The 26388-nt window shown below is 34.6% G+C and overlaps 2 protein-coding genes across 10 annotated transcripts in view; both read left to right on the top strand.

The window, feature by feature from the left end:
• nr1h5 (nuclear receptor subfamily 1, group H, member 5) overlaps positions 1-26388 on the top strand; it is a 612581-nt gene that overhangs the window by 310412 nt on the left and 275781 nt on the right. The window lies entirely within an intron of this gene.
• Positions 790-22960, top strand: plekha2 (pleckstrin homology domain containing A2). 9 transcript variants are annotated; one of them, XR_015496724.1, is made up of 13 exons: positions 790-949; positions 4323-4477; positions 4601-4657; positions 4741-4789; positions 4868-4965; positions 10773-10904; positions 10996-11112; positions 13284-13352; positions 13442-13512; positions 17137-17200; positions 17818-17895; positions 19920-20278; positions 21712-22960. XR_015496724.1 is itself a non-coding variant. In XM_087262546.1 (12 exons), exons 2-12 carry the CDS (start codon positions 4337-4339, stop codon positions 20217-20219), a joined length of 1176 nt encoding a protein of 391 aa, XP_087118672.1. In that variant the 5' UTR covers positions 790-949; positions 4313-4336; the 3' UTR covers positions 20220-22960.

Here is a 26388-nt window from a genome sequence, read left to right as displayed (position 1 = left end):
AGTTGAGCTTTAAGTAGTCAATGAGTTTAGTTATCTGTAGCTCAAACTAAAAAGTACATTTTAGAAGCATTATCTTTCTGACAAGAGGTGGAGGTAGGGCTGATGTATAATGAAAGAACATTTTAAAATTCTGTTGACTAAATTGCAACTACATAAAAATCAATTCTCACTATTAGTATTAGTAGACTGCTTAATATCTGCTAATACAGCGCCTTCAACACATTTAACTAAGAAACTTTGCAAGTACATGTCAACTTACACTAACCCCAATTTACTGGTCTTCATATAATCTAATAAGAATTAATTAGCTGGCCTGCAGATGCAATGTTACTTAAATTAACTACAAAATGCGTTAAAGGGACCGTCAAAATAAAGTGAAACCTGTATTTTCAAACCTCCTGAGGTAAATCTGAGGTAACTTTGAAGTAAAATACAATTAAGGCTTTACTTTTTGTGGTACTAATCTTTTAAAACATTTTAACGTTACAAACTCATCTCCATGGAGGCGCTGGAGAGGAACTGTTGCTACGATAAGCAGGTCAGATGATCTGCGCTCTGACTGAACTGTAATCTAATTTAACGTCTTCTGAAACGTTTGAAAACCTCTCATATTTACGCAAATTAATAGTAAAAACGTACTTATATAACTGTAGGCTAACTTATTTCACCCGCTCTGTCAAACAGTCGCCCATATTGCGTCGTGTGTGTGACACGGCATCTGGGTTCCGCTTTCCGCGTGTAAAAAAATAAAGATCCACTACCGGATGCGTTTAGTTTTGGTTTTAACTTAACTTGCTGTCAACCCGGAAAAGGGCAGCGCACGAAACACAGAGCTCAGCTTTCCGCTCGGAGCTTTCATCCGTTTTGCCAGATAAATGAGCGCGCATTGAGTCTCTACAGTATATTGTTATGAGAGCGCGCTGAACGACACGCACACGGCGGACCGCGGGTGAGTCACGAGCCTTCGGGATTTTGGAAGTGAAGTAAGTTGATATTAGGTGTGGCAGTTTATGCGCAATACCGACTTCCTCTCCACACACTCGCTCACATTACTCCTAATACAGTTTTTTTTCATGGGAGCTGGTGAAAACCTGGTCCAGGTGAACCGCACCTGAATCCACCTGTCATGAACTCCGTGAAAAACTGCTTTTATTGCATCATCAGTGTTGCGTTTACAGGATTTTCGCGCCCTTGAACGTTTTTAGTCATTAACTTTTTGTAAACTATAGGCTCAGCTTTATCGGTTTGATCTGCTAAAGTTACTGTCTACATGTAATCTCTATCAAAATAATGCTAAGTTTAATACTATCATGGAAAAATATGAAAATGAATCGCTATAAATGTGCGTATTGAGAAATTAAAGACAAAACTAGCCAGATGTGATGGAATGAGTAATGATGACTTGATAATATATAACGATATTAGTTGCCTGTACTTAAAATAAGTGAGTCAACATGTTGCTTTAAAACCTTTAAGTAAATGAACTGTGCATAATTTAAAATAATAAGTTAAATCAACTTAACAGTTACAAGTTACAATGGGTTTACTCAGTTATTTCAGTACTTGTCTCTTTTAAGGCAACGAGTTAACTCACTTTTTTAAAGTGAAAGGTCACTTTTTACAGTGTATACACCATTTTGTGTGCATTTCCACATGAAAAATACTCAAGTAATTTCTAGAAAATACTATAGTGATTTTGAACTATGCTATTGTAAAGTGTATTACACTATATTATATTATTTACAGCTCTTTGTAATTGATTATTTCTTTGCTTATGAATGTTATGACACTGTAGGGAGTTAGATTTGTTTCTTTATTATTCAATCAAGAGTGTATGTATCATGAAATGCTAAAGTTACTTTCTTCATGTAATCTATCTTACATGTAATCATGTAATCTATAAAATGAATGCAAAATTTTGTGTTTTCATGCAAATCTATGAAAAATTAAGCACTATAATTATGTGTATTGAGATATTAAAGACTATTAAACTATTACAAACTATAAAGACTATTAAAAACTAATGATGACGAGATTGATATAACGATATTGTTGACTTACATAAAATAAGTTAGTCAACATGTTGCTTTTGAAACGATGGATTGATTTTAATTAAATTAAGTAACCAGTTGCCTTAAAGCAATAACTTTAAAAAAGAGTGTAAACCCGGTACCTTAAAAATGACAAGCTGAATTTACTTAAGAAATGTAAGTATTTTTGTGGTATCTTAGAAGTGTTAATTTGTCTTTTAATAAAATATTTTTTTATATATATAATTATGCACGTAGCTCATTTACCTAATAACTTACAAGCAATGGGTTTACTCACCTTACAACTAATCACTTTTTACCGTTTATAATAATTATATATATATATATATATATATATATATATATATATATATATATATATATATATATATATATATATATATATATATATATATATATATAAATTTGGAGCAAAAAATTAGAGATTTGGTCTGGGGTGGATTTGTTGCATCAGATACACTGTAAAAAGCGTAGTTGACTTTACTTTAAAAAAGTGAGTTAACCTTTCAGGAAAAGTCAGTAAACCTTCAAATTATTAAGTAAACAAATAAAATATGTGACTAATTAAATAATAATAATAAGTTAAGTGAATTTAACTGTTCTGCAGTTTTACAGCAGATTTACTTTTTAAATATTACTGTTTAAGTTAAATCAACTTGTCACAATTAAGGCAATGGATTTACTCACTTTTTTAAGTCATTACTTTTTATAGTGTAAATAATATATGTGCATAATTATTAATAATAAGTTAAATCAACTTAACAGTTTCAAGTTACAATGGGTTTACTCAGTTATTTAAGTAAAGTCAACTTGTCTCTTTTAATGCAACAGGTTTACTCACTTGTTTAAGTAAAGTGAACGGTCACTTGTGTATATATAATTTTGAGTGCATTTCCACATGAAAAAGTAATTTATAGAAAAGACTATCGGGATTTTGAACTATATTATAGTAAAGTGTATTACACTGTACATATTGTATTACTTACAGCTCTTTGTAATGGAATATCTCTTTGCTAATGAATGCTAGGCACACTGTATGAACTATCATGAAATGCTAAACTATTAAATACTATAGTGTAGTTTTCACGACTGAAAATTTCCCAATTTATGTTTAACAGAGCAAGGACGTTTTCACAGTATGTCTGATAATATTCTTTCTGCTGGAGAAAGTCTTATTTGTTTTATTTCGGCTAGAATAAAAGCATTTTTTTATTTTTTAAACACCATTTTAAGGACAAAATTATTAGCCCCTTTAGGCAATTTTTTCAATAGTCTACAGAACAAACCATCGTTATAAAATAACTTGCCTAATTACCCTAACCTGCCTAGTTAACCTAATTAACCTGGTTAAGCCTTTAAATGTCACTTTAAGCTTTATAGAAGTGTCTTGAAAAAGATCTAGTCAAATATTATTCACTGTCATCATGGCAAAGCTAAAATAAATCAGTTATTAGAAATGAGTTATTAAAACTATTATGTTTAGAAATGTGTTGAAAATCACTCTGTTAAACAGAAAATAAGGAAAAATTCAGGGGGGCTAATAATTCTGACTTCAACTGTATATTGCGATATAAATGCAACTTGACCAAATGACTTGAGTAGATTGCAAAGAATTCACAATTTAAGATTAAAGCTGGTAAGTTTATTAATGACTGTGAGAAAATTAGTTCACACTCTATTATGACAATGAATGATTGAGAGGCGCAACCGGAAAAAAGTTTTCCCTTCTTCTGGTCTTGATCGCCATTTTGTGAATTAGGCCTATTTGGGATCGATTGCTGTAGGGTAGTGTATAAAATATAGGCTCATTTTAAAAATGACAAGCAAAGTTCAGCACAAAAGAGAAAAGATTCAAGTAATCAATGATTTAAGATTTATTTATTGATAAATTAACAACACAACAATGTACTGTTTCATTGAGTTATTATTATATAATGTACACTTTAAGCGACTAATGTTTATTTTATGGCCAAATGGCTTAAATTTGTTACAGGCTTTAAAAACACATGCGAATAATAAAGGTTAAAAGTTGAAATGACTCCACTATGTTGTTAACTGTAATGTCTGGTCAACTATAATCCCAATCACATTGCTGATCCCTGCGGTGTGAGTATTGCGAACTGAACTCTCATATTGCGATATCGATGCTGAATTGATATATTGTGTGAAGCCCTACTATTTCTGTATATTTTTTCAACAAAGCAAAATAAAGTTTTATTTAAAGAACTAAAGAAAGACAAACACTTGTGCTTGACATTCAGTGTTTTCCAGATCTGGGACAGGACATGCCTTACCTGGACAGACAAAATCGGACCTGTGGATTTCTGGATATTGAGGAAAATGAGAACAGCGACAGGTTTTCCCGCCGTTATTTTATCTTGGACACCGATAAGAATTATCTCCTCTGGTACATGGACAATCCTCAGGTTTGTGTGCAAATGCAGTAGAGAGTTACAAAGGATTTTCTTGTTTACCTTCACTCTAAACCTCAAATTTGCATCCTAAAAATATTTGCATACCTTTTTTTGGCCTATTTCCTTAAAAAACAGAACCTACCTGTTGGAACGGAGCATGTTGGAAGTTTACGACTCAGTTACATTTCAAAGGTTTGGTGCTGGTGTGTAACAATGACTATATACTGCATTTTTATTACTTATTTTTGCTGATTCAAATTTCCACTTGGCTGAAGGTTAATGAAGCATCACTGAAGCAGAAACCAAAGGCTGAGTTCTGCTTTGGTAAGTGATTAAATTTGGGTACCTTTTTTGTTTTCTTGTTTTTTACAGTATCATTAACCAGCCGTATTCTTCTTTCAGTAATACATGCGTTATCCAGACGGTACTTTCTGCAGGCGAACGATGCTTTGGACTTGAAGGAGTGGGTCATTGCTGTAAACAATGCCACAAAAATTACGGTATGTTAAGCTTTTTGTGTATTCATTGATGTCATTTTTGGGATCATTCTTCATCATGTCTACTTATAAAAGTGATAAACCTGGACATTCTCCTCAAAAAAACTATCTTCCTTAGTTTGACCTGAAATGTCTGATAAAAATGCAGGCCCGTAGCCAGCCGATTGAAAGGGGTGGTTCTTTTTTTCTCAAAAAGTGGATTATTGTTCGCGTAGTTTAAAGTTACGAAAAGTTAAAAAGTTAAAGTTTTGCCTGTCGCATGGTGATTATAATAAACACACTTAATAAAAATAATAATAAACACACGTTTTGGTGCAACAAAAGTATTCCCTACATTTTTGTCAAAGTGCTTACTATATAATTTTGTTGGGCAGTAGCGTCGCTATAAATTGTGCCTTTACTCAACCTTTACTAGCTTAAAGGTGCAGTAGGTGATCTGCCAAAATGCTAACCGGTTAGCATATTATATTTTCGCCTGAAGATTTGAGTGGCTGAGCAACACTTCTGTGCACATAACTCATTCATAACAACACAATCAACATCAGCTTTGCGTGACTATAATTTTTTGTTTTAAAACAGAACAATACCTGTCTATCAGAAATACTTCAGCCATGGTGTCGTCCTTTTTCCAGCATGCAAAAGTAACTCCAATATTGATTCAGGATTTGAAAAAGTTTCAATTCAGCTTTTGATTTTATTACGACTATGACTGTCTCGTGTGCACATGAACGCTAATGGTAGATGTGCGTTGGGGTTGGGCCGATAGACTATGCTATCGTCCATCTCCGATGGCCAATAGACAACACTATGCTGAGCCGGCATTGCCGATCTTCCGCGCCGCCCCCGTTGCAAACCCACTTGCGAAAAATACACACTCAGGCCCTGTTTACACTAATATATCTTAGTGTTAAAATGGCATTTTAGAATGAAAATGATCCACATCCACACTTTGTTTTAACTAGCAATTCTGAACAGCCCTCTGTCTGCTGAAAACGCACATCATGTGACTACACACACACACACACACAGCCACACACACTGTCATGTGCTCCTCTAAGCTCGAGAGAGCAGTAAACGTCGGACAGTTTATCAAGGATGTACCGCTGGATCACGTCTCACTATAGTTGTTAAACGTTATATTTAATTAATCTTGTCTCTATCTAACGACTCTTCTGTCTTTTGAATTTATCATGTAACGTTTTACAGCATCAGTACACTGCTTCAGTCTTTCACTTTCACACTTGTACTTAGTAATTTTAGAGAAAACATCAGATACAGTTGTTTGTGCAACTTTTTTAGCGACCAACCTCCCCAAAAATTGATCAACAGGTTGTAATTTGTGTGCAACTTATCTTTATTTTTTTATGATTTGGTTATGGATAGACCATACGGGTCAGATAGTTAAAACGGTAGGCTACAAATAATTAATTTGTTTTGAATTAATTCATTATATATAAATAGCTAATTCACCTTCGCCTATGACAATGATGCCATTGTCCATTGAGATGTTTCACATTAGACATCGTACGATGCCAAATTGTTAACATCGCCCAACCCTAATGTGCGTAAACAGAGAAGCCCAAATCTACATTTGTTGACGGACAGTTTGGGCTACTTATCGGATTTATGGGAGATGTCGGTCCCACAATATTTAATTGGATGTATATTTTTTAGTTTTATGCCTTACCCAGAATATAAAAATACATATAGACATGTTTAGATCATTTACTTTAATGATTAATATTGGACTGTGAAGAGACTTTCAACCAGCACAACAAAAAATGCTTCTGAAGACAATCACCTACTGCACTTTTACATACATTTCTCAGTAGCAAGGCGGTAGCGTTGCTACTTTCTAAATCAAATGGCTATTCTGTAGCGAAGCTATTTTTTAGTCAAGTAGCACAGTAGCGTCCACACAAGCGATTGCAGATCAATAAGTGATGGCACAGAAATTAAGGGAGCTGTGAGGCCAGTGTCTTACCGAAGAAAGTAAATCCATATGATGGCAATAATGACTATTTCTGCTTCTACCTGTTTTATGGTGGTCGACAACAAACTTTTTGGTCCATTACTACCACCTCTCGCTCTTTTCGATGACAGCTAACACAATCTACAGAACAAACCATTGTTATACAATATCTTGCCTAATTACCTTAACCTGCCTAATTAACCTAGGTAAGTCTTTAAATGTCACTTTAAGCTGTATAGAAGTGTCTTGAAAAATATCTAGTCAAATATTATTTACTGTCATCATGGCAAAGATAAAATAAATCAGTTATTAGAAATGAGTTATTAAAACTACTATGTTTAGAAATGTGTTAAACAAATCTTCTCTCCGTTAAACAGAAATTGGGGAAAAAATAAACAGGGGCTAATAATTCAGGGGGGCTAATAAATTTGACTTCAACTATATATGCCGATGACATTGTTATTTATACAGTTGCACAATCTAAGAATCAAGCCATAGAGATGTTACAAGACTTCTTTCGATTACTGCAACTTTCACTGCTGAAATTGCAGTTGGTTTTAAATGCAAAAAAAAAAGTCATTTTTAATCGCAGTCGTACAAAAATGGAAGTTTCACCAATCTAAACTCTATAGGGGGACTGTATTGAAAGAAGAAACAGTTATAAATATTCGGACATATGGCATGATGAATGATTGGGTTTATCATTTATATTAAAAATCTCGTAAAAAAGCTTAGACCTAAATTCTTTTTCGTATTAAGAAGTGCCTTCCTATCGAAGCAAGAGAAAGAATTAACCAAAGCTGTTTCCTTTCAGTGTCAGATTATGGAAATGTAGTTTATATGCATACAAACCTGTCATTATTTGAAAAGTTAGATAGTTTCATGCTGTAATATGAGTTGTGACGAGTGCATTTTCATCTACCCATCATTGTACTTTGTTCAAAATGGTGGGTTAATTTTTCCTGTGCCAAAGGAGAAAAATGCATATGCTTCTATTCACCGCTAGGGCATTCTTGGGTAAATTGCCATCTTATATTTGTAACCTTTTATCATGTCATACTTGTAACTATAGTACACAAAATTCTTATAAATTACATTTGAACTGTTTCTAGAGTGTGTAAGGAATTTGGTAAAACAGTATTTTTCTTCATTAGCGGAATGAACCTCAAACTTATCCAGCATATGTTTTACGCAGCGGATGCCCTTCCAGCTGCAACCCATCTCTGGGAAATCCATCGATAAATATATTATTAAAAATCTTTTGAAGCCTTATCTGGAAGAATAATGTGAATGTTTTGTGTAAATGTTAACACGTGATATTTTATGTGTCTAATTTTGTAGCTGAAACTTTTTGTGCTGCCATTTTGGCCAGGACCCCCCGGTAGAAGAGATGCATATCTCAATGGGAAATTCCTGGTAAATTAAAGGATAAATAAAAATAATAACAATCTCTATGCTTCCATCTGCTTTTTAATGCACATTTTACACTATTTAAAACGATGCTAAATGAAAATGCATAAATAAAGAGATGCATAAATTAAAAAAATACACATTCAAAACGTTTTATTCAATAAAATTAAAAAATTTTCTAAATTTTTCGCATCAAAATGTAATGTGATTTTGTTTTAACAGGCACACGTAGCCTATTTATACTGCGTGTTATCAAGTTTGTTTCAAGTTTGGCTCTAGGGTTTAAAAGAGGTAACATTTAATGTGATTACATTTTGTGGTGAGTTGGTGGCAAATTAGCAAAACAACAACCAAAATACTGCAAAAATAAGTGAATTTATTTACAAAAGTGAAAAGAAGTCAAACAGTAAAAATATCATTTACAAGATCTCACAAAAGAAAATCAATCAATCAATGTATATTATGGATGGGGGAAGCGAGAATTAAGTGGTGCCAAAATAATGAAAGCAATATAACAAAAACCCCAAATCTAGCTGAAATTAATCTCTAAACTATCTAATAGAAAATCAACGAACAAAACATCTTCAGCGTTTTTACTCTATAACTAAAACTACTCTTTTATTCAAAAATACTGAGAAAACTTACAGCGGGTGGCGCACACTTCTAAACTAGTGTGTTTTAGACAGGAGTTATCTGCGTGATGCGAGGTGTATTGTCACATGACATCTAAACTCCTCAAATCCCAAGCCAGGGCTGACACCAGAGATCAGGGAATTGTCACATACACACATAAAAGACAGTAACAGTGATCAACACAAGAACAAGACCAAAATCACAACTCTAAATTCACATCAACATCATAGCACATAGCACAGTGGCGCAGTAGGTAGTGCTGTCGCCTCACAGCAAGAAGGCCGCTGATTCGAGGCTCGGCTCGGCTCGGCTCGGCTCAGTTGGCGTTTCTGTGTGGAGTTTGCATGTTCTCCCTGCGTTCGCGTGGGTTTCCTCCGGGTGCTCCGGTTTCCCCCACATTCCAAAGACATGCGGTACAGGTGAATTGGGTAGGCTAAATTGTCCGTAGTGTATGAGTGTGTGTATGAATGAGTGTGTGGATGTTTCCCAAAGATGGGTTGCGGCTGTAAGGGCTTCCGCTGCGTAAAAATGTGCTGGATAAGTTTACGGTTCATTCCGCTGTGGCAACCCCGGATTAATAAAGGGACTAAGCCGACAAGAAAATGAATGAATGAATCATAGCACATAACAACAAGCCAAAGCACACACAAAAAGCAAGCAGAGACAATGCAAGCAAGGAAGAGCAGAGCAGAACAAGCTTACCCGCTCTCGTCCCTTTAAACTTTGAGCTCCTATCCTGATTGGTAGCTTTGTAAATGCTCTTTCATCCATTTTATGCGATATTCCAGCTTTGCACATAATTTGCACATTTAATTAGCATCTTTACATGGAAACATAGCTAATGGTATGTTTAATGCAAAGTCTTCCTTTGTAGAGTGGTTTGGCCAGTTTGATTTGAATAAACTAATAAAGCTTCATCCATATACAGTTGAAGTCAGAATTATCAACCCTCCTGAATTATTAGCCCCTTGTATTTATTTATTTTTTTTCTCAGTTTTTGTTTAACGGAATGAAGATTTTTTTTTTGTAACACAGAATAGGATAAACTTTATTTGTCCCCGAGAGGAAATTTGTGTTGGGCAAAAAGGTGCTACAACATTTCTCTAAACAGACAGTAAAAATAAATAAAACAATACAATTAAGAACAAACAGTTAAGACCGTATATAAGTATAAATATACAAAACACAGAACCCAGTCAGGTGCTAACATAGAGTTCAAACTAGGAGCAAACGAAAGCTTCAGTTTGTTTGTTCTACACATTGGCATTGGCAGTCTTTTTCCTGATGGTAACAGCTGTTATTCACTGAAAAGAGGATGTTTGGAATTAGCTCTAATACGTATTGCTCTTCTCGTAACCGCCTGTTCATATAGAGTCTGTATCGACTTGTATTGTTTTATTCCTATAATTTTCATGGCTGTTTTTTGGATATGAACCAATTTATTTTTCAGTTGAACAGACAGGTTTCCAAACCAGACTGTGATTTGATAGGCAAGTCATTGTAAAATCATGGTTTATTCTGTAGACACTCGAAAAAATGTTGCTAATAATAATAATAATAAGGGGGCTGATAATATTAACCTTAAAATGTTTTTTAAAAAATTTAAAAACTGCTTTTATTCTAGCCAAAATAAAACAAATAAGACTTTCTCCAGAAGACAAAAATGTTATAGGAAATACTGTAAAAAGGCCTTGCTCTGTTAAACATCATTTGGGAAATATTTGAAAAATGAAAAAAAATTTACAGGAGGGCGCATGATTTTGACTTCAACTGTATGTCAATATCTTTTTCCAAGGTTCCAAAAGCATCGCCGGTGTGTCAAAGCTCTGATGTCACAAATGTGTCAAACCCAAGTCAGTCGGCTCCTCGACAGGCCTACACCACTGCGATTGTCGGCGGTGTGGTTGTGCAAACACCGGTCCAGCAGGTGAATGATTTCTATGTGCAGGCCTACTTTATTCACGTTTTTGATTTAGTTATGGAAGAGTATAAACCAAAAAATTTGTTACATTCCTCAGAACGATTCTGAAGATGTCTTCATGGCTGATCCAGGGGCTCACGTCCCTTTGAGAAGATGCCAGAGTGCACGTCCAAATGCCTTGAGGTCTGGCTACTGTGTCAAGCAAGGCAATGTGGTGAGGCCAGTGTGTTGTTAATTCATATTTGCATTGTTTCTGATACAATACAATTATGTCACCTTGAATTTTTATGGTTCTATCTTTCCTGTTTATTTATATAGCACTTTTACAATGTAGATTGTGTCAAAGCAGCTTAACACAGTTTTAGTAAAGTCCAGATTTTAGAGTTGAAGTTCAGTTCAGTTTAGTTCAGTTCAGTTCAGTTTAGTTTAGTTTAGTTTAGTTTAGTTTAGTTTAGTTTAGTTTAGTTGAGTGGGGTTAAGTAAACAATGAAAAACAAATCCATCAATGCGCAGCTCCACAAGTCCCGATTTGAGCAACCCAGTGGTGACAGTGGTGAGGAAAAACCTTCATCAATTGACTAAGTGAAGGGAAAAAAACTTAAGAGAAACCAGGCTTTGTTGGGCACGACCGTTATTCATCTGGCCAAACTTCCTGTGTGGAGCTGCAGTCTAGGCAGCAGAGACTGGAGAAGCTGGACATCCATCATGAAGAACTGCAGGTGTGAGTAGGACTCCGGCGGATGTTCAGACTGGCACACAGGATCAATGCAGGGACTCTTCTGTCACTGTGGTCTTTCAGAAATCAGTCTCATTCCTCCAGTACCACCACAGAATCAGCTCAGGATACGGCCTGGTCCAGGATGATACCTTGCCATCATTTCTCCACAGGTCTTGGATCGCATCAGGGGCGCTGCATAATCTCAGGGGGCCGCAGATTGAGTATCCCCAGGTGAAAATAGAGAATAAAGAAAATAACTAGCATTGCTGCTGTTCAGTGTGTATTTAAACGCGATGCAAAAAAGGAGTTATAAATGAAATTAGCAGTTATATAAGCAAACATGTAAAGCAAATGGGGGTTTTTAACAAAATGTCTGGTGCATTAAGACAGGAGAAGTGTGTCCTACAGGTGGTTGTCAATCCAGCTCACCTGCGTGGAGCACATCTCTAACGTTAAAATCGAGTTGTGTATTCTTATTCTGTGAATTCTTTTATTTACATGACATTATATATATATATATATATATATATATATGTAAATTTTATTATCAGGGTAATCTCAGAGCCCTAGATGACTGATATAAAGTCCATGTTTGAATTTGTGTCACTATCAGACTATTAGAGTAAAATAAAAGAATGCATTATCACTTAAGAAGGTGAACCAAAATATACAGCACACATCTCTATGGAGGTTATCTGTTTTTAAATGCAGGGCTCAAAAATAGTCACCCGCTTGAAAAAATTTGTCTGTCAGCAAGAAGATTTTTTTTTACACAGAGTGATATGAAATGTAATTTAAAATAATATATAAATAATCATTTGAATATACTTATGATTTATTATTTTTTCAATAATAATATTATATGATTCAATATTTAATAATTATATTTCAATAATAATGACTTTGCTGGAGCATGTCTGGGGCCTTAAAATGTATTATATTTTGTGGTTAACTAAGTCTTAAAGGCTATATAGTACAATGTTTCTTATCCACATTCCTGGAGGACCACCAGCTCTGCACATTTTTCATGTCTCCTTGAAACACACCTCATTAGCATAATTCAGTTAATGAGCTGAATCATCAGCTCATTAACAGAAACAGAAGGACTTTAATGGGTGTGACTGACAAAACATGCAGTGCTGGTGGTTCTCCAGGAATGTGGTTGAAAAGCACTGATATAGTCAACAATGTAATTGACAGGCTCTTATCAACAATACATTCTTACAACATGTTAGCCTGTTATTCCAGAAATACTGGATAAAATATATTGCACTGCCTTTATTGCTTAAATTACACACAAGAAAGCAGCTTTTTATTCCCATAATCAGATATATTTATTTTCCAACATAAATAAACTGTTTGTATTTCTTATGAAATTCTTTATTTAATGTTTTGTGAGACTTAATTGCACTTAAGCATTAGGGGATATTTTAAGTTATGTTTGCATTTGACCTGTTCCAAAAATCCACATTCACAAGTTTGAAAGGATTTTGATGTTATACATTAAAAATACATGTATTGTCTGTTTCATTTTCATGCATGAAAGCCATATCATAATATGCTCAGCATGCAGATAGAAACATATAATTTCAAGGTGGCAAAAATTGCATAATCCACAATTGAATCCCCATTGCTCATTTAAAAGTACTAATAACATTTTCTTTCAGAGGAAAAGCTGGAAGAGAAGATTTTTTATTTTGGATGACCAAACTGTGAGCTACTACAAATCTGAAATGGTGAGATGCTGGAAAGGTGAATTCTTGAACTACATGAATGTGGGTTATATTGATATCATGAAGAGATTTGCAAACCTGTGTTGTTTTAGGACAAGGAACCGTTGCGCAGTATTCGATTGCGGGATGTGCTAAAAGTGAATGAATGTCTTGTGAAATCAGGGTAAGAACATTGCTTTGGGTTTTCTCTCTTTTAAATGTTTTAAATACAAACCTCAAAAAACTGAACTCATCCTATCATTATAAAGAGTAAATCTGTTAAAAACTACTTTACGTCTAGATACTTTGCGATTATTTACCTCTAGTTGAATTGCCATTTTATACTCCTATTTAAGCCGGCACTTCTCTTGGAATTCTGAAATTAAAAATGTAACAATCCACAATAAAGCTTAATTTTATATTAAGAACAGCAAGTAAATGACTGTAATTGTAATAAAAAAAAAATTAAAAACAATGTGCTTTAATGTTTTTCTGCCATTAGTTGGGGGTAAATACTACTATGCACATAGAGCACTTACACATACTGATGGATTAATCTTTACACACTATATCGGTGGCTATACCGATATTGACCGATAAATGGTATTCTTAATCCTATTCATTTTGGTCCGATAGCAAAATTTGATCAATATCTTTAAACCAGTCAGTTAGGTCAATGTCTTTTAGACAGTGCATTTACTGATGGATCAATCATTACCGATATTTTAGCATTACATAGCGGTGCACAATATATCGCCATTTATATTGATATTAGCAAATAAACAATATTTTTATTCCTCATTATTGTTTCAATAACAATATTACGTCAATATTTTTAAGTCGGTGGGTTTGTGCTGGTGGATTAATCATTACTGATGGATTAACTTTACAGTAGGAATGCACAATATATTGGCAGTAATACCGAGCTATTCAAAATGAATGCTATTTTTAATCCTATCGTTGTTGGTTCTATAGCAAAATTAGGTCAATATTTTTAAGCCAGTGAGTTTACTGGTTGATCAACCATTACTGATGGATTAAAGTTATTGTAGGGATGCACAAAATATCAGCGGTTATACCAATATCGGCCGATAAATGCTTTTTAATCCTATTGTGATTGGTGTCAAAATCAGGTCAATATCTTTAAGCCAGTCACTTAGGTCAATATTTTTAGATGGTGGATTTACTGGTGGATCAACCCTTACTGATGAATTAGAATTACAGTAGAGAAGCATATCAGAGGTTATACCGATATCGGCCAATAAACATTATTTTTAATCCTGTTGATATTGGTTCGATAGTAACTTTAGGGCAATGTCTTTAAGCTGGTCAGTCAGGTCAATATTTTTATGATTGTGGATTTACTGGTGAATCAACTATTACCGATTGATTAGCATTACAGTAGGGATGAAAATTATATCAGAGGTTATACCGATATCGGCCAATAAACGCTATTTTTAATCCTATCATTTTTGGTTTGATAGCAAAATGAGGTCAATATATTGTCAATATATTTAAACCAGTGACTTAGGTCAGTATTTTTAGATGGTGAATTTACTGGTGGGTCAATTATTACTGAAGGATTAAAATTACAGTAGGGAAGCACAAATATCAGAGATTATCAATATCGTCCAATAAACATTATTTTTTAACCTATTGATCATGGGTAGATAGCAAAATTAAGACAATATCTTTATGATGGTCAGTTAGGTCAATATCTTTATGATTGTGGATTTACTGGTGGATGAACCATTTCTGATAGATTAACTTTACAGTAGGAATGCACAATATATCGGCAGTAATACCTATATCGGCCAATGAATGCTATTTTAATCTTATCGTTATTGGTTCTACAGCAAAATTAGGTCAACATCTTTAAGCCAGTCAGTTAGATCAATATTTTTAAGATTGACGGTTTACTAATGGATCAACCATTACTGATGGATTAAGGTTTTAATAGGGATACACAAAATATTGGTGGTTATACTGATATCGGCCAATGAATACTATTTTTAATCCTATCGTAATTGGTCAGATAGCAAAATTAGGTCAATATCTTTATGCTGGTCACTTAGGTCAAAATTTGTTAGATGGTGGATTTACTTGTGGGTCAACTATTACTGGTGAATTAGAGTTACAGTAGGGAAGCATAAATATCAGAGGTTATACCGATATCGGTCAATAAACATTATTTTTCTATCCTGCTGATATTGGTTCGATAGCAACATTAGGTCAATGTCTTTAAGCTGGTCAGTCAGGTCAATATCTTTAGATGATAAATTGACTGGTTAATCAACCATTGGTAATGGATTAACGTTACATTAGGGGTGCACAATATATTGCCGGTTATACAGATATTGGCCAAAAAACACTATTTTTAATCCTATTGTTATTGGTCTTGTAACAAAATTAGGCCAATATCTTTAAGCCGGTCAGTTACTATAGGTCAGTATATTTTAGGCTGGATTTAGTGGTGGATCAACTTTTACAGACTGATTAACATTACAGTAGGGATTCACTATATATCAGCGGTTATACCGATATCGGCCAATAAACAATATTTTAATTCCGATTATTATCAGAATAAAAACTGTATTTTTAATCAAAGAAGTAATTCATCAGTTATCAGCTTAAATATATCAACCTAATTTTGTTATCAGACTGATAATGATAATCGGTGCAATAACACAATTATGTTAAAATCATTAAGTTGATAAATTATGTATAATTTCCCCTGGTTGAATCACTTCACATGCACATATTGCACATATTGATTGTCACTTCTGTGATGTTTCAAAAACAGATGTGCACATTACAATATCTAATGCTTCTAGAAGGAAGATGTCAGCGATGTAAAAGTATTTCATTGTGAAAAAAGTCTCTGCAACAGCTAAAAACATTTGCTAAAAAAGTCAGGTAATACATGGAAGCAGAAGAACTTAAGCCATTTATAAAGATTATCAGACAAAAGTCACTGCCAAACAAACAGCATTACCCACTACCAAAAAGCCAGTACAACAAACACTTCACAACATAAAGAAATTTGTCAAGGACTGTGCCAAAGCAAAAGCCATCACATGCAAAGTTATGAAAATGATTGCAACTGATGCCCAACTTTCTGCTTTGTTGAGTGTTTTGGATTTCATTATCAAATTTAAACCACCCTTTTCTGGCATTTTACTTATTAGACTTGGTTCCTTTTTGCTTTCGTTTGCTTTATTCATCAGGAAATAGGTTTTATTTATATACAGAAAGTTGGCCATAGAAATTAATATTTAATTAATAAAGTTCAGAGATCAGTTTAAACCTTTCTGAGTTTTTAAAATAAAATTTGCCTTTTGTTGTAGCAATCATCCTCAAAAAAAGGTAATATTCATATATATTGGCTTTAGACTTCCTAATATAAAGACTTATCGGTTATTATTGACATCAGCCAAAATTTCCAAATCTGTGCAACCCTATGTTACAGAAACCAAAAAATAATAATAAAAAGTAGTAAACGGCAGTAGTAGTACAAACCTTGCAAATTTTGTTTTTTAATAAATTATTTTTCCTGTATCTTAAAATTAGAGTGGAAAAGTAATAATGAGAAGTATTATCGCCATTTAATAATTAAGCATAAGTGAAAATATAATTTATTCCTGTGATGCTGAATCAGCATTATTATCATTCAGAAGTGATTCTGATGTACCAATTTGCATCTCCAGAAAAATTTGGTATTATCAGTAATAATAATATTAATAAGGATATAGATATACATCAGTTCTTTTTTTCCTAACTATGGTGGTATTGTCATTGTTTTTTGTAGGGATCTACTGTCTCGCGATAATCTTTTTGAAATCATCACCAGTGCCAGAACCTTCTACATCCAGGTAACTTTATTAGAGTAATCGGATTTAATAGGATTCATTTGATTTCTAATGATCCATGCATTAGCGATAAAGAGGCCACATATGATGTAGAAATGATGTAGGTGGAGCACATGATCAAGCACACATGGTTGCAGCTGTTTGTGAACGTATTTTAAGATCAACAGTTTTTTTGAATGCTCTGTCACTCAAGCGCAACATAAATAACTTATTATAATCACTTTTAGTATGCGACAGGTGTTTATGTGGCTGCTGAGGCATGTTATAAATGCAAATAGTGCTAATGAAGGTCTTTAATTCATCCATAAATGAATTTCTTAGTTGTTATTGAGACCTAAAATTTAAAATAATTAAAAGTATTAAATGGAAAAATGGAAACTTACATGTAATTCTGACACCTTTTTTCCAGTCATCAATGTGACCTTCAGCAGAAAATATTGACTATGCCTAAATGCCTAAATGCATTGAGATACTGCCACATGATGGGCAGATTATACATTTGCAGAAATATACAATTGAACAGGTGTACCAAAGTTTAAGTGTAAAGTATGAATGAATGTGTATATATAACAGCATAATTAAAACCTGTGTGCCTATGTATGTGTGTGTGTGCTATTCAGACAGACACCCCAGAAGACATGAAGGGCTGGATCATGGACATTGCTTCAAAAATTCAAGACTTTAGAGGACCGTCTAAGGTAAATGTTTTAAAAGTGTTTATAAAAATCTAGTATCTAGCTTTTAACAAGAATTATATGGGTATGGGTGTTGGCAGATATGTGTCAAACCCAGAGATTGACTGAATGGATTAAAAAATGGTCAATATGATTTTAGCCTTTGATTGTTGCTTTGGCTGCTCACTCACTGTAAAGGGATAGGAGGAATAGGAAAAGCCAAATTGACAATAGTGGCTTGTGTTAAACATTCCAAATCTGACAGTGACTACATTTGCATGGACATCAGTAATCTAGCTATTTGCCTTTATCTGAATAAGACTATAATATGATGACGGTGTTTTCATGAGTTGCTTTTTGAATGTTCCTTTCATCATCCTGTTTTACATGTTATTGTAAATAATTTAATAACGTCATTGCATCACCATGCTATCCACGTTTCCTCCGGAGTTTTATGTAGTTTCATTTTTAATTTGTCAACTTTAACTGCAGTTCGGCACTTTCACTTATGCACACATCATGACCTCTACGCGCCTATGTCATTTTTTACCCACACAATCAAATTCAAAACCGCCCAATCTGGCAACACTGAGCTTGTTCTGTAAACAATCGAAAAAAATATACTGCTTAACCTCCTAGGACTTTGTGGCCAAATACTCTTAAGTGGCTTTTTAAAATACTTTGAATGTTTTTTTTATTTTGTTACCGACATACAGTGTCATCTTGCAACTGTTTTGCAGCATATGAAATGTCCCAAACACTATTTTTACCTGTCCAAAATAGGAAGAAATGCTGTTTTTACTCTCTGATCGTCAAAGCATTTTAAAAAAAATGTCTATGTTAAATATGCATTAAAAACAGTCAGGAAATGTGTTTTATGTAAATTTGGACCACGGGTCCACATATATGGACATAATTTTTCTCTAAAAATACATCATATCAAATCAAATCACTTTTATTGTCACATCTTCAGCAGCACGTGTGCTATGATGAGTGAAAAGCTTAGGTGCTGGCTTTAGACAGTGCAAAATACAACAACATACTACAGCATACTCCCAAAAAATTGGCAGCGCTGACAGCCAAACGTACAATGAATAGATGTACACATAGCTGTAGGCAGTATTGTTTTAAATATGAATTAGTTAAAGTGCAGTGCAGTGCTAAATCTTGATGGTGTGCAGTGAGGGGTATGGAAGAGTTTGTATGGGGTGAGTTAAGTGTTCATCAGCCTGATAGTCTGAAGAATAGAAGCTTTCCTTCAGTCGGCTGGTGCATGACCGGATGCTGCGGAACCGACTGCCTGAGGGTAGCAGAATGAAAAGTCTATGGCTTGGGTGGCTGGAGTCACTGATGATTCTCTTGGCTTTCCTCATGCACCGCCTGGTGTAGATGTCCTGGAGGGAGGGAAGCTCACCTCCTACTACGCGTCCTGCAGGTCGCACATTCCTATGTAGACCTTTGCGAGTGCTGCTGGTTCTGTTTCCATACCAGATGGAAAAGATGATACTTAGGTTTTTATTCTAATTAGGTTTCAATAAGCCCAAATCGCAAAGAGAAATAAAAAATTGATGTAAAAAAACACCTTGGGCCTTAAAAGGATAAGGTGCTAATAATATTGACCTTTAAATGGTTTTTCAAAAAATTAAAAGCAGCTTTTATTCTAGCCGAAAAAAACTAATTAGACTTTCTCTGGCAGGAAAAATATTGTAGGAAATACTGTGAAAAATCCTTGCTCTGTTAAACATCATTTTAAACACATTTGGAAAAGAATTGAAAAAAAAATCACAGGAAGGCTTAAATTTCAAAAAATTTCAACTTAAATAATGAACAATGAAAATCTTCAACTTGCATGTTATCATTAATGATTGTAGAATCACACAATTTATCACTAACAAAAAGCATTTGTTGATGGAATCAGGAACCTTATTTAGCATTAACATTATCTAATGTGTTATTATCCTTTATAGACTCTTGAAACGCATGAAGTGACCAGGTGTGAGCAGGATCTAAATACACATTTCTCACTGTTATCTGTTCTCACTCCTCAGCCCCGCTCGTCCATGAAAGTGTTTTCTTCGCAGAGGAAGCCTCAGCTTATCAAGTCCTGCTCCACAGCAGATTCATGGCAGCCGTGGACTCCGGTGCCCAGTCAGGACAAGCACTTGAAGGAAGAAGGTCAAAGAGAGGGGCCGTACAGCTCTCTCCCCTCCCTCTCACTCGCCAGCCACATCATTCAGTCTCAACAAAGTCATCAAAGCCGACAACGGCACCATTCCCAGCCTCAGCCTGCTCCCAGCAGCACAGACTTTCCTGAAAACCTTGACAGCCTCCGCACCACTGATGTTTAGTTGATTAAAAGGAACGCTCCACTTTTTTTTTTTTTTTGGAAATAGGCTTATTTTACAAGGTAAATAGTTGAGTTTTACCATTTTTGAATCTATTTAGCCGATCCAAGTCTTGACAGAAACACTTTTAGCTTAGCTTAGCATAAATCATTGAATCGGATTAGACCGTTAGCATCTCGCTCAAAATTGACCAACGAGTTTGAATCTTTTTCCTGTTTAAAGCTTGGCTCTTTTGTAGTTACATCTTGTAATTACACAGACAGAAAAAATAAAAGTTGATATAGTCTAGGCTAGACTATCATTACGGCGTAATAATCAAGAAACTTTGCTGCTGTATCATGGCTGCGGCAGACACAATGATATTATGCACAGCCTGAAAATAGTCCCAGTTAGGTAACCCTATACAACAGCAAAGTTCCTTTATTATCACACCAGAATAAGAGTATAGTTCCTAGCCGAGAAAATAGCTGACTTTTATTTTCCTTTGTTCTTAGCACAAGATATAACTACAGTAGATTCAAGCTTTCAATAGAAAATTATCTTTTTTTTTTTTGAGTGAGATGCTAACGGTCTAATCTGATTCAATGATTTATGCTAAGCTAAGCTAAATGTGCTCCTGTCAGACCATACCTGCCCACATTTATCTCTGAAATTCTGGGAGTCCGGGGTGTGGTGGTGGTGTGTGTTTGTCTGAATAACATAGTTGATGACTGGATTAGTAATTACTATGGCGTTAGTAACTGTACTATGGACCGGGTTTCGGGCGGCCACTGCGATTGGATACTATACCAAAGTTGGCAACATGGGGGTGTTACAGACTGTACCAAAAAGCTGAGGACAGGATGAAATTATAGGAGTTTTCCGGGAGAAATAACAAAATGGGAGGGTGGTGGGAGATGGGTCTGAAATACAGGAGATTCCCGGGAAAAACAAGAGTGTTGCAAGGTATGTGTCAGACCCAGATTTCGACTGAATGGACTCAAAAATGGTCAAAATGAGCCTATTTCCAAAACAACATTAAGGGGAGTGTTCCTTTAATACTGCTGGCCAGCACACGAATAGTGTTATATGTAATTTTAGCCTTTGATTGTTGCTTTTGTAGTTCATTGTGATGCACTAAAGTGCTTCGGTCATTGCAATGCTGCTCACTCACTGTAAAGGAATAGCAGGAATAGGAAAAGCCAAAATGACAGCAGTGGCTTTTGTTAAACATTCTCCTGTTAAAATCGGACAGTGACTACGTTTACATGGACATCAGAAATCAAATTGTTGGCCTTAATCTGAATAAGACAATAATATGATTAAGGTGTTTAGATGAGTTGCTTTTTAATTGTTCCTTTCATGATCCTGTTTTACATGTTATAGTAAATAATTCGATTAACGTCCTTGCCTCACCACAATATCCACATTTCCTCCGGAGTTTCATGTATTTTCTGGTGTTTCATTTTTAATTTGCAGACTTTAACTGCAGTTTGGCACTTTCACTTTCATTCAGGAACATTTCATGCATGCCCCCTGTGACAAACGAGATACTGGATGCGAGGAACTGCTGGAGGAGTGTTGTTTTAATGGAATTTGATACCGCTCGTCGCCGAATGGGGAAAAAAATCTTCGCATTTCACAATGCAAGTGTCTTTGGTCCTTCACTGACTCGGTAGGTGCAGAGAATAGCGTCAAACAGCCGAGTGTGTATATATCCTGTCGCAAAATGTGGTGTAAAGTCTTTCCTGATGGTAATAGTTTGATTGCGGTGTTTACATGTCTGAACTGCACTTCATTAATGCGACTAAAATCGTCATACTCCACACGTCTTAATTTCATTTCTGTTTAGTTCAATTATGACCTTAATCGGATTAAATGAATCAAAAAACGCTGTTGGCATGGTAGACTCTTAATCAGAGTATTGTCTTAATCATATAAAAATCAGATTATAGGTGTCCATGTAAATGTACTCCTTGACAAAAAGTTCCAGAAAGAATTTTTTACAGTAATATATTTTACATATATATGTAATATGAAGTAGAGTGATGAGGGACCTAATCATATTGGATTAATTGTTCCTTTAAGAATCTCTTTCATCTAATAATGTAAAATCAGGAAGCATTAGAAGGAAATAAAATGCATTTAATGTATAAAATTTGTAAAATTTCTGCTTTTTCTGGATCTTATCCTCATGACAGTTGGTTTTAAAAGTCTGAGACAATGTTTTTTGAAGTGCTCATTTCATGATATCAATGTATAGGGATGTTTTCAGCATGAAATGAATGTCTTAATATTTCATAGATGTTTAGCACTTGAGCAGGCATGAAGAATGTTCGCATTACTTGCACTGATATTAACACGTTTGCTTCTTCTGTTATTGTTGAATTTTAATCGTTTCTTCATTACTTTACATACCTTTCTTGTGTATATTAAAATTTACATTTCCAAAATCCTAAATTTTGAATGTGGTCTCAAACTTTTAGACCCACTTGTTCACTTAAAAGTCTTTTATTGGTACGTCTGGTATAGACATTTTATTCAATATCACTAATGGAGTCGCTTGAAGGATTTGGAAAACATTCTTTGTGACTGAAAAAATTCATCATTTCATATATATTCCTTCTTTCGTTGTTGTTGTTGTTGTAAATGGTACTAAATGCTGACAAGTAGATTTGTGTTGCTCAAACGTCTTGTTTTTTTATTTTTTAGTTGTTATGCATCATTGCTTTGCACATTAATAAACCAGTCTGTGAAGGAAAAAATATGCATTGTTTATTCCTTCAGTCTGGAAAGAGTGCACTTTAACACTGATCAAAAATCTGGACCTTTTTTGTTTGCTTATTGTCAGGATCAAAAATGATTCCAAGACTCATTTTATGAGATTTTAACGTTCTCGAAGCAAGGGAACAATACTGAAGAAGAGGTTCCATTCTGGTTGCTCAAAGGGCAGTCCTTCGAGGCCATACAAACAATTGGTGAAGCATTGTCTTTAAGCATTGGTCTAAACAGTTTGTTTGGTAGAATACTGCTGATCATATAATCAAATCATTATCAGTACAATATTCCTGCAACTGGCTCATTCCAACCATTCAACTGACTGAAACTACAATTGAGCAAGTAATTATATCAAGAAGCACACACATTTAACATTAACTTTGGGTTTCTTTGAAAGTATACATACATAAAAAGAATATAAATAGAATATATGGAAATTGATAAAATTAAGTTATTTAACACTTATGAAATACAAAAGCGAAGAGCACATTTCAAATATAGAGCCAGGGTTTGGGAATGCCAAACAGTACAATAATGATTACATTCAGATATAAATTGAAAAAGAAAATAAGTAAATCAATTACACATAATTATAAACTAACATTTATAAACAAGTAACCAAATTATGTGAATAAATAAATCAAATGAGGGGAGGAAATAAAATGATTATATACACTCACCGGCCACTTTATTAGATACACCTGTCCAACTGCTTGTTAACACACATTTCTAATCAGCCAATCACATGGCAGCAACTTAATGCATTTAGGCATGTAGACATGGTCAAGATGATCTGCTGCAGTTCAAACTGAGCATCAGAATGGGGAAGAAAGGTGATTTACGTAACTTTGAACGTGGCATGGTTGTTGGTGCCAGACGGGCTGGTCTGAGTATTTCAGAAATTGTTGATATTCTGGGATTTTCATGCACAACCATCTCCAGGGTTTACAGAGAATGATTAGAAAAAGAGAAAATATCTAGTGAGTGGCAGTTCTGTTGGTGCAAATGCCTTGTTGATGCCAGAGGTCAAAGGAGAATGGTCAGACTGGTTCCAGCTGATTAAAAGGCAACAGTAACTCAAATAATCACTCGTTACAACCGAGGTATGTAGAAGAGCATCTCTGAACACACAACACGTCCAACCTTGAGGCAGATGGGCTACAGCAGCAGAAGACCACACCGGGTTCCATTTCTGTCAGCTAAGAACAGGAAACTGAGGCTACAATTCACAAAGGCTAAACAAAATTGGACAATAGAAGATAGGAGAAATGTTGCCTGGTCTGATGAGTCTCCATTTCTGTTGTAACATTCAGATGGTAGGGTCAGAATTTGGCAACAACAACATGAAAGCATCGACCAATCCTGCCTGTATCAACGGTTCAGGCTGGTGGTGGTGGTGTGATGGTGTGGGGAATTTTTTTTTTTGGCACACTTTGGGCCCATTAGTACCAATTGAGCATTATGTCAACTCCACAGCCTACCTGAGTATTGTTGCTGACCATGTCTATCCCTTAATACCACAGCATGACTCATCTCAGACTGGTTTCTTAAACATGACAATGAGTTCACTGTACTCAAATGGCCTTCACAGTCACCAGATATCAATCCAATAGAGCACCTTTGGGATGTGCTGGACCGGGAGATTTGCATCATTTATGTGCCACCGACAAATCTACAGCAAGTGCGTGATGCTATCATGTCAAAATGGATTAAAATCTCTGAGGAATATTTCCAGTTTGTTGAACCTATTCAACGTAGGATTTCTGAAAGCAAAAGGGGGTCCAACTTGGTAGTTGTACCTTAAAAAGTGGCCAGTGATAGTATGTGTGTGTGTGTGTGTGTGTGTGTGTGTGTGTGTGTGTGTGTGTGTATGTATATATGTATATATATATATATATATATATATATATATATATATATATATATATATATGTATGTGTATTTATATATGTATGTATGTATATATATATATATATATATATATATATGTATATATATGTATATATATATATATATATATGTATATATATGTATATATATATATATATATATATATATATATATATATATATATATATGTATATATATGTATATATATAAGAGAGATTTATAGGGTACCACCTGTCAAAAAGTTTGATGGATTGTAGCCCCGCCCACTAAGGCGGGACTTCCGGTCTAAGCCCCGCCCCTTTTATATAAACTTTATAGTTCCGGTAATTAGATTCTTATCGGTTTAATATAAAATAATAATTCCGGTAATTAGATTTTTATCAGACTAATTAAATTATTGATTCCGGTAATTAGATTTTTATCGGTTTAATATAAAATAATAGATCCGGTAATTAGATTTTTATCGTTTTAATATAAAATAATAGGTTATTTCCAGGTAATGAAAATATTGGTAATTAAATTCTAATCAATCTGAAATAAAATTAATATTATAATAATAACGGTAATTAAATTACTGTTATTAAATTCATTATTTAATTATTATATTATAATATATTTAATAAATTATACTAAATGCATCACTTACCCATATGATGTTGTCTCCATGGTGGTATGAACATACTGACTGTATGTGATAAGGAAAACGTTAGACAACACCCATCAACTGTTTGTAAAAGATAGATTTGTATCAACTGTAGATTATGTATATCTGATTGTATATGTTGGGTGTCTCCCACTAAATACTATATTTTGTTAGGTGATAAGGAAAAAATGTTGACCGTTAGACAACGCCCTGGCAGATACATCAGGCTGATAGAATGATAAGTTGTTATTTGAACTAATGTTAAATATTGATAAGAAAGTATTGACGCAACATATAACTGATAGAGTTCGGGTGTGTCACTACAGATGGTATCAACATACATGTGTATATGTATATATAGAGGAAGAAATAGTTTGAGTGTTATGTCAAAGTCATGGCTGCCTTTCAAGTAAACACTAGCACACCGGGTCAGATTTGGACCGACGATCTCAATACAGACTTAAACGGTAATCCTATCGCTATGGAGGAAAATTGGGAAGACCATATGCTGAGAAGGCTGACGATGGCTCCTAGAAAAAGGATCACCAACCTGAAGCTAACAAATTTTCTTCATGAGAATAAACGTTACATGAAAAAAGAGTTTGCTATGCCTAGCGAACGCATTTGTCATTACCTATTTGACAAAAAACAGCGGGTTGTTACCTTGTACACAACGGAATCTGGAGAGCCGCACAGTCTGGATGACCCCTGTCTGATCTTACCAGTTAAAGACTGGTTCTTATTCTACAATCATGTCTGGCCGGATATCCAGAATTCTAAACAGGAGCCGTTGTTTATCGCCGAGTGGGATTCTGAAAAACCGAACAATCGATTTCGAGTGGTTGGAAACAACTGTGAAAAGAATCCTAAAGACTGTATTTT

This window comes from Danio rerio, chromosome 8, assembly GCF_052040795.2.
Source record: "Danio rerio strain M-AB ecotype USA chromosome 8, GRCz13ab, whole genome shotgun sequence".
Lineage (NCBI taxonomy): Eukaryota > Metazoa > Chordata > Actinopteri > Cypriniformes > Danionidae > Danio > Danio rerio.
This window is presented reverse-complemented; position numbering and strand designations above follow the sequence as displayed.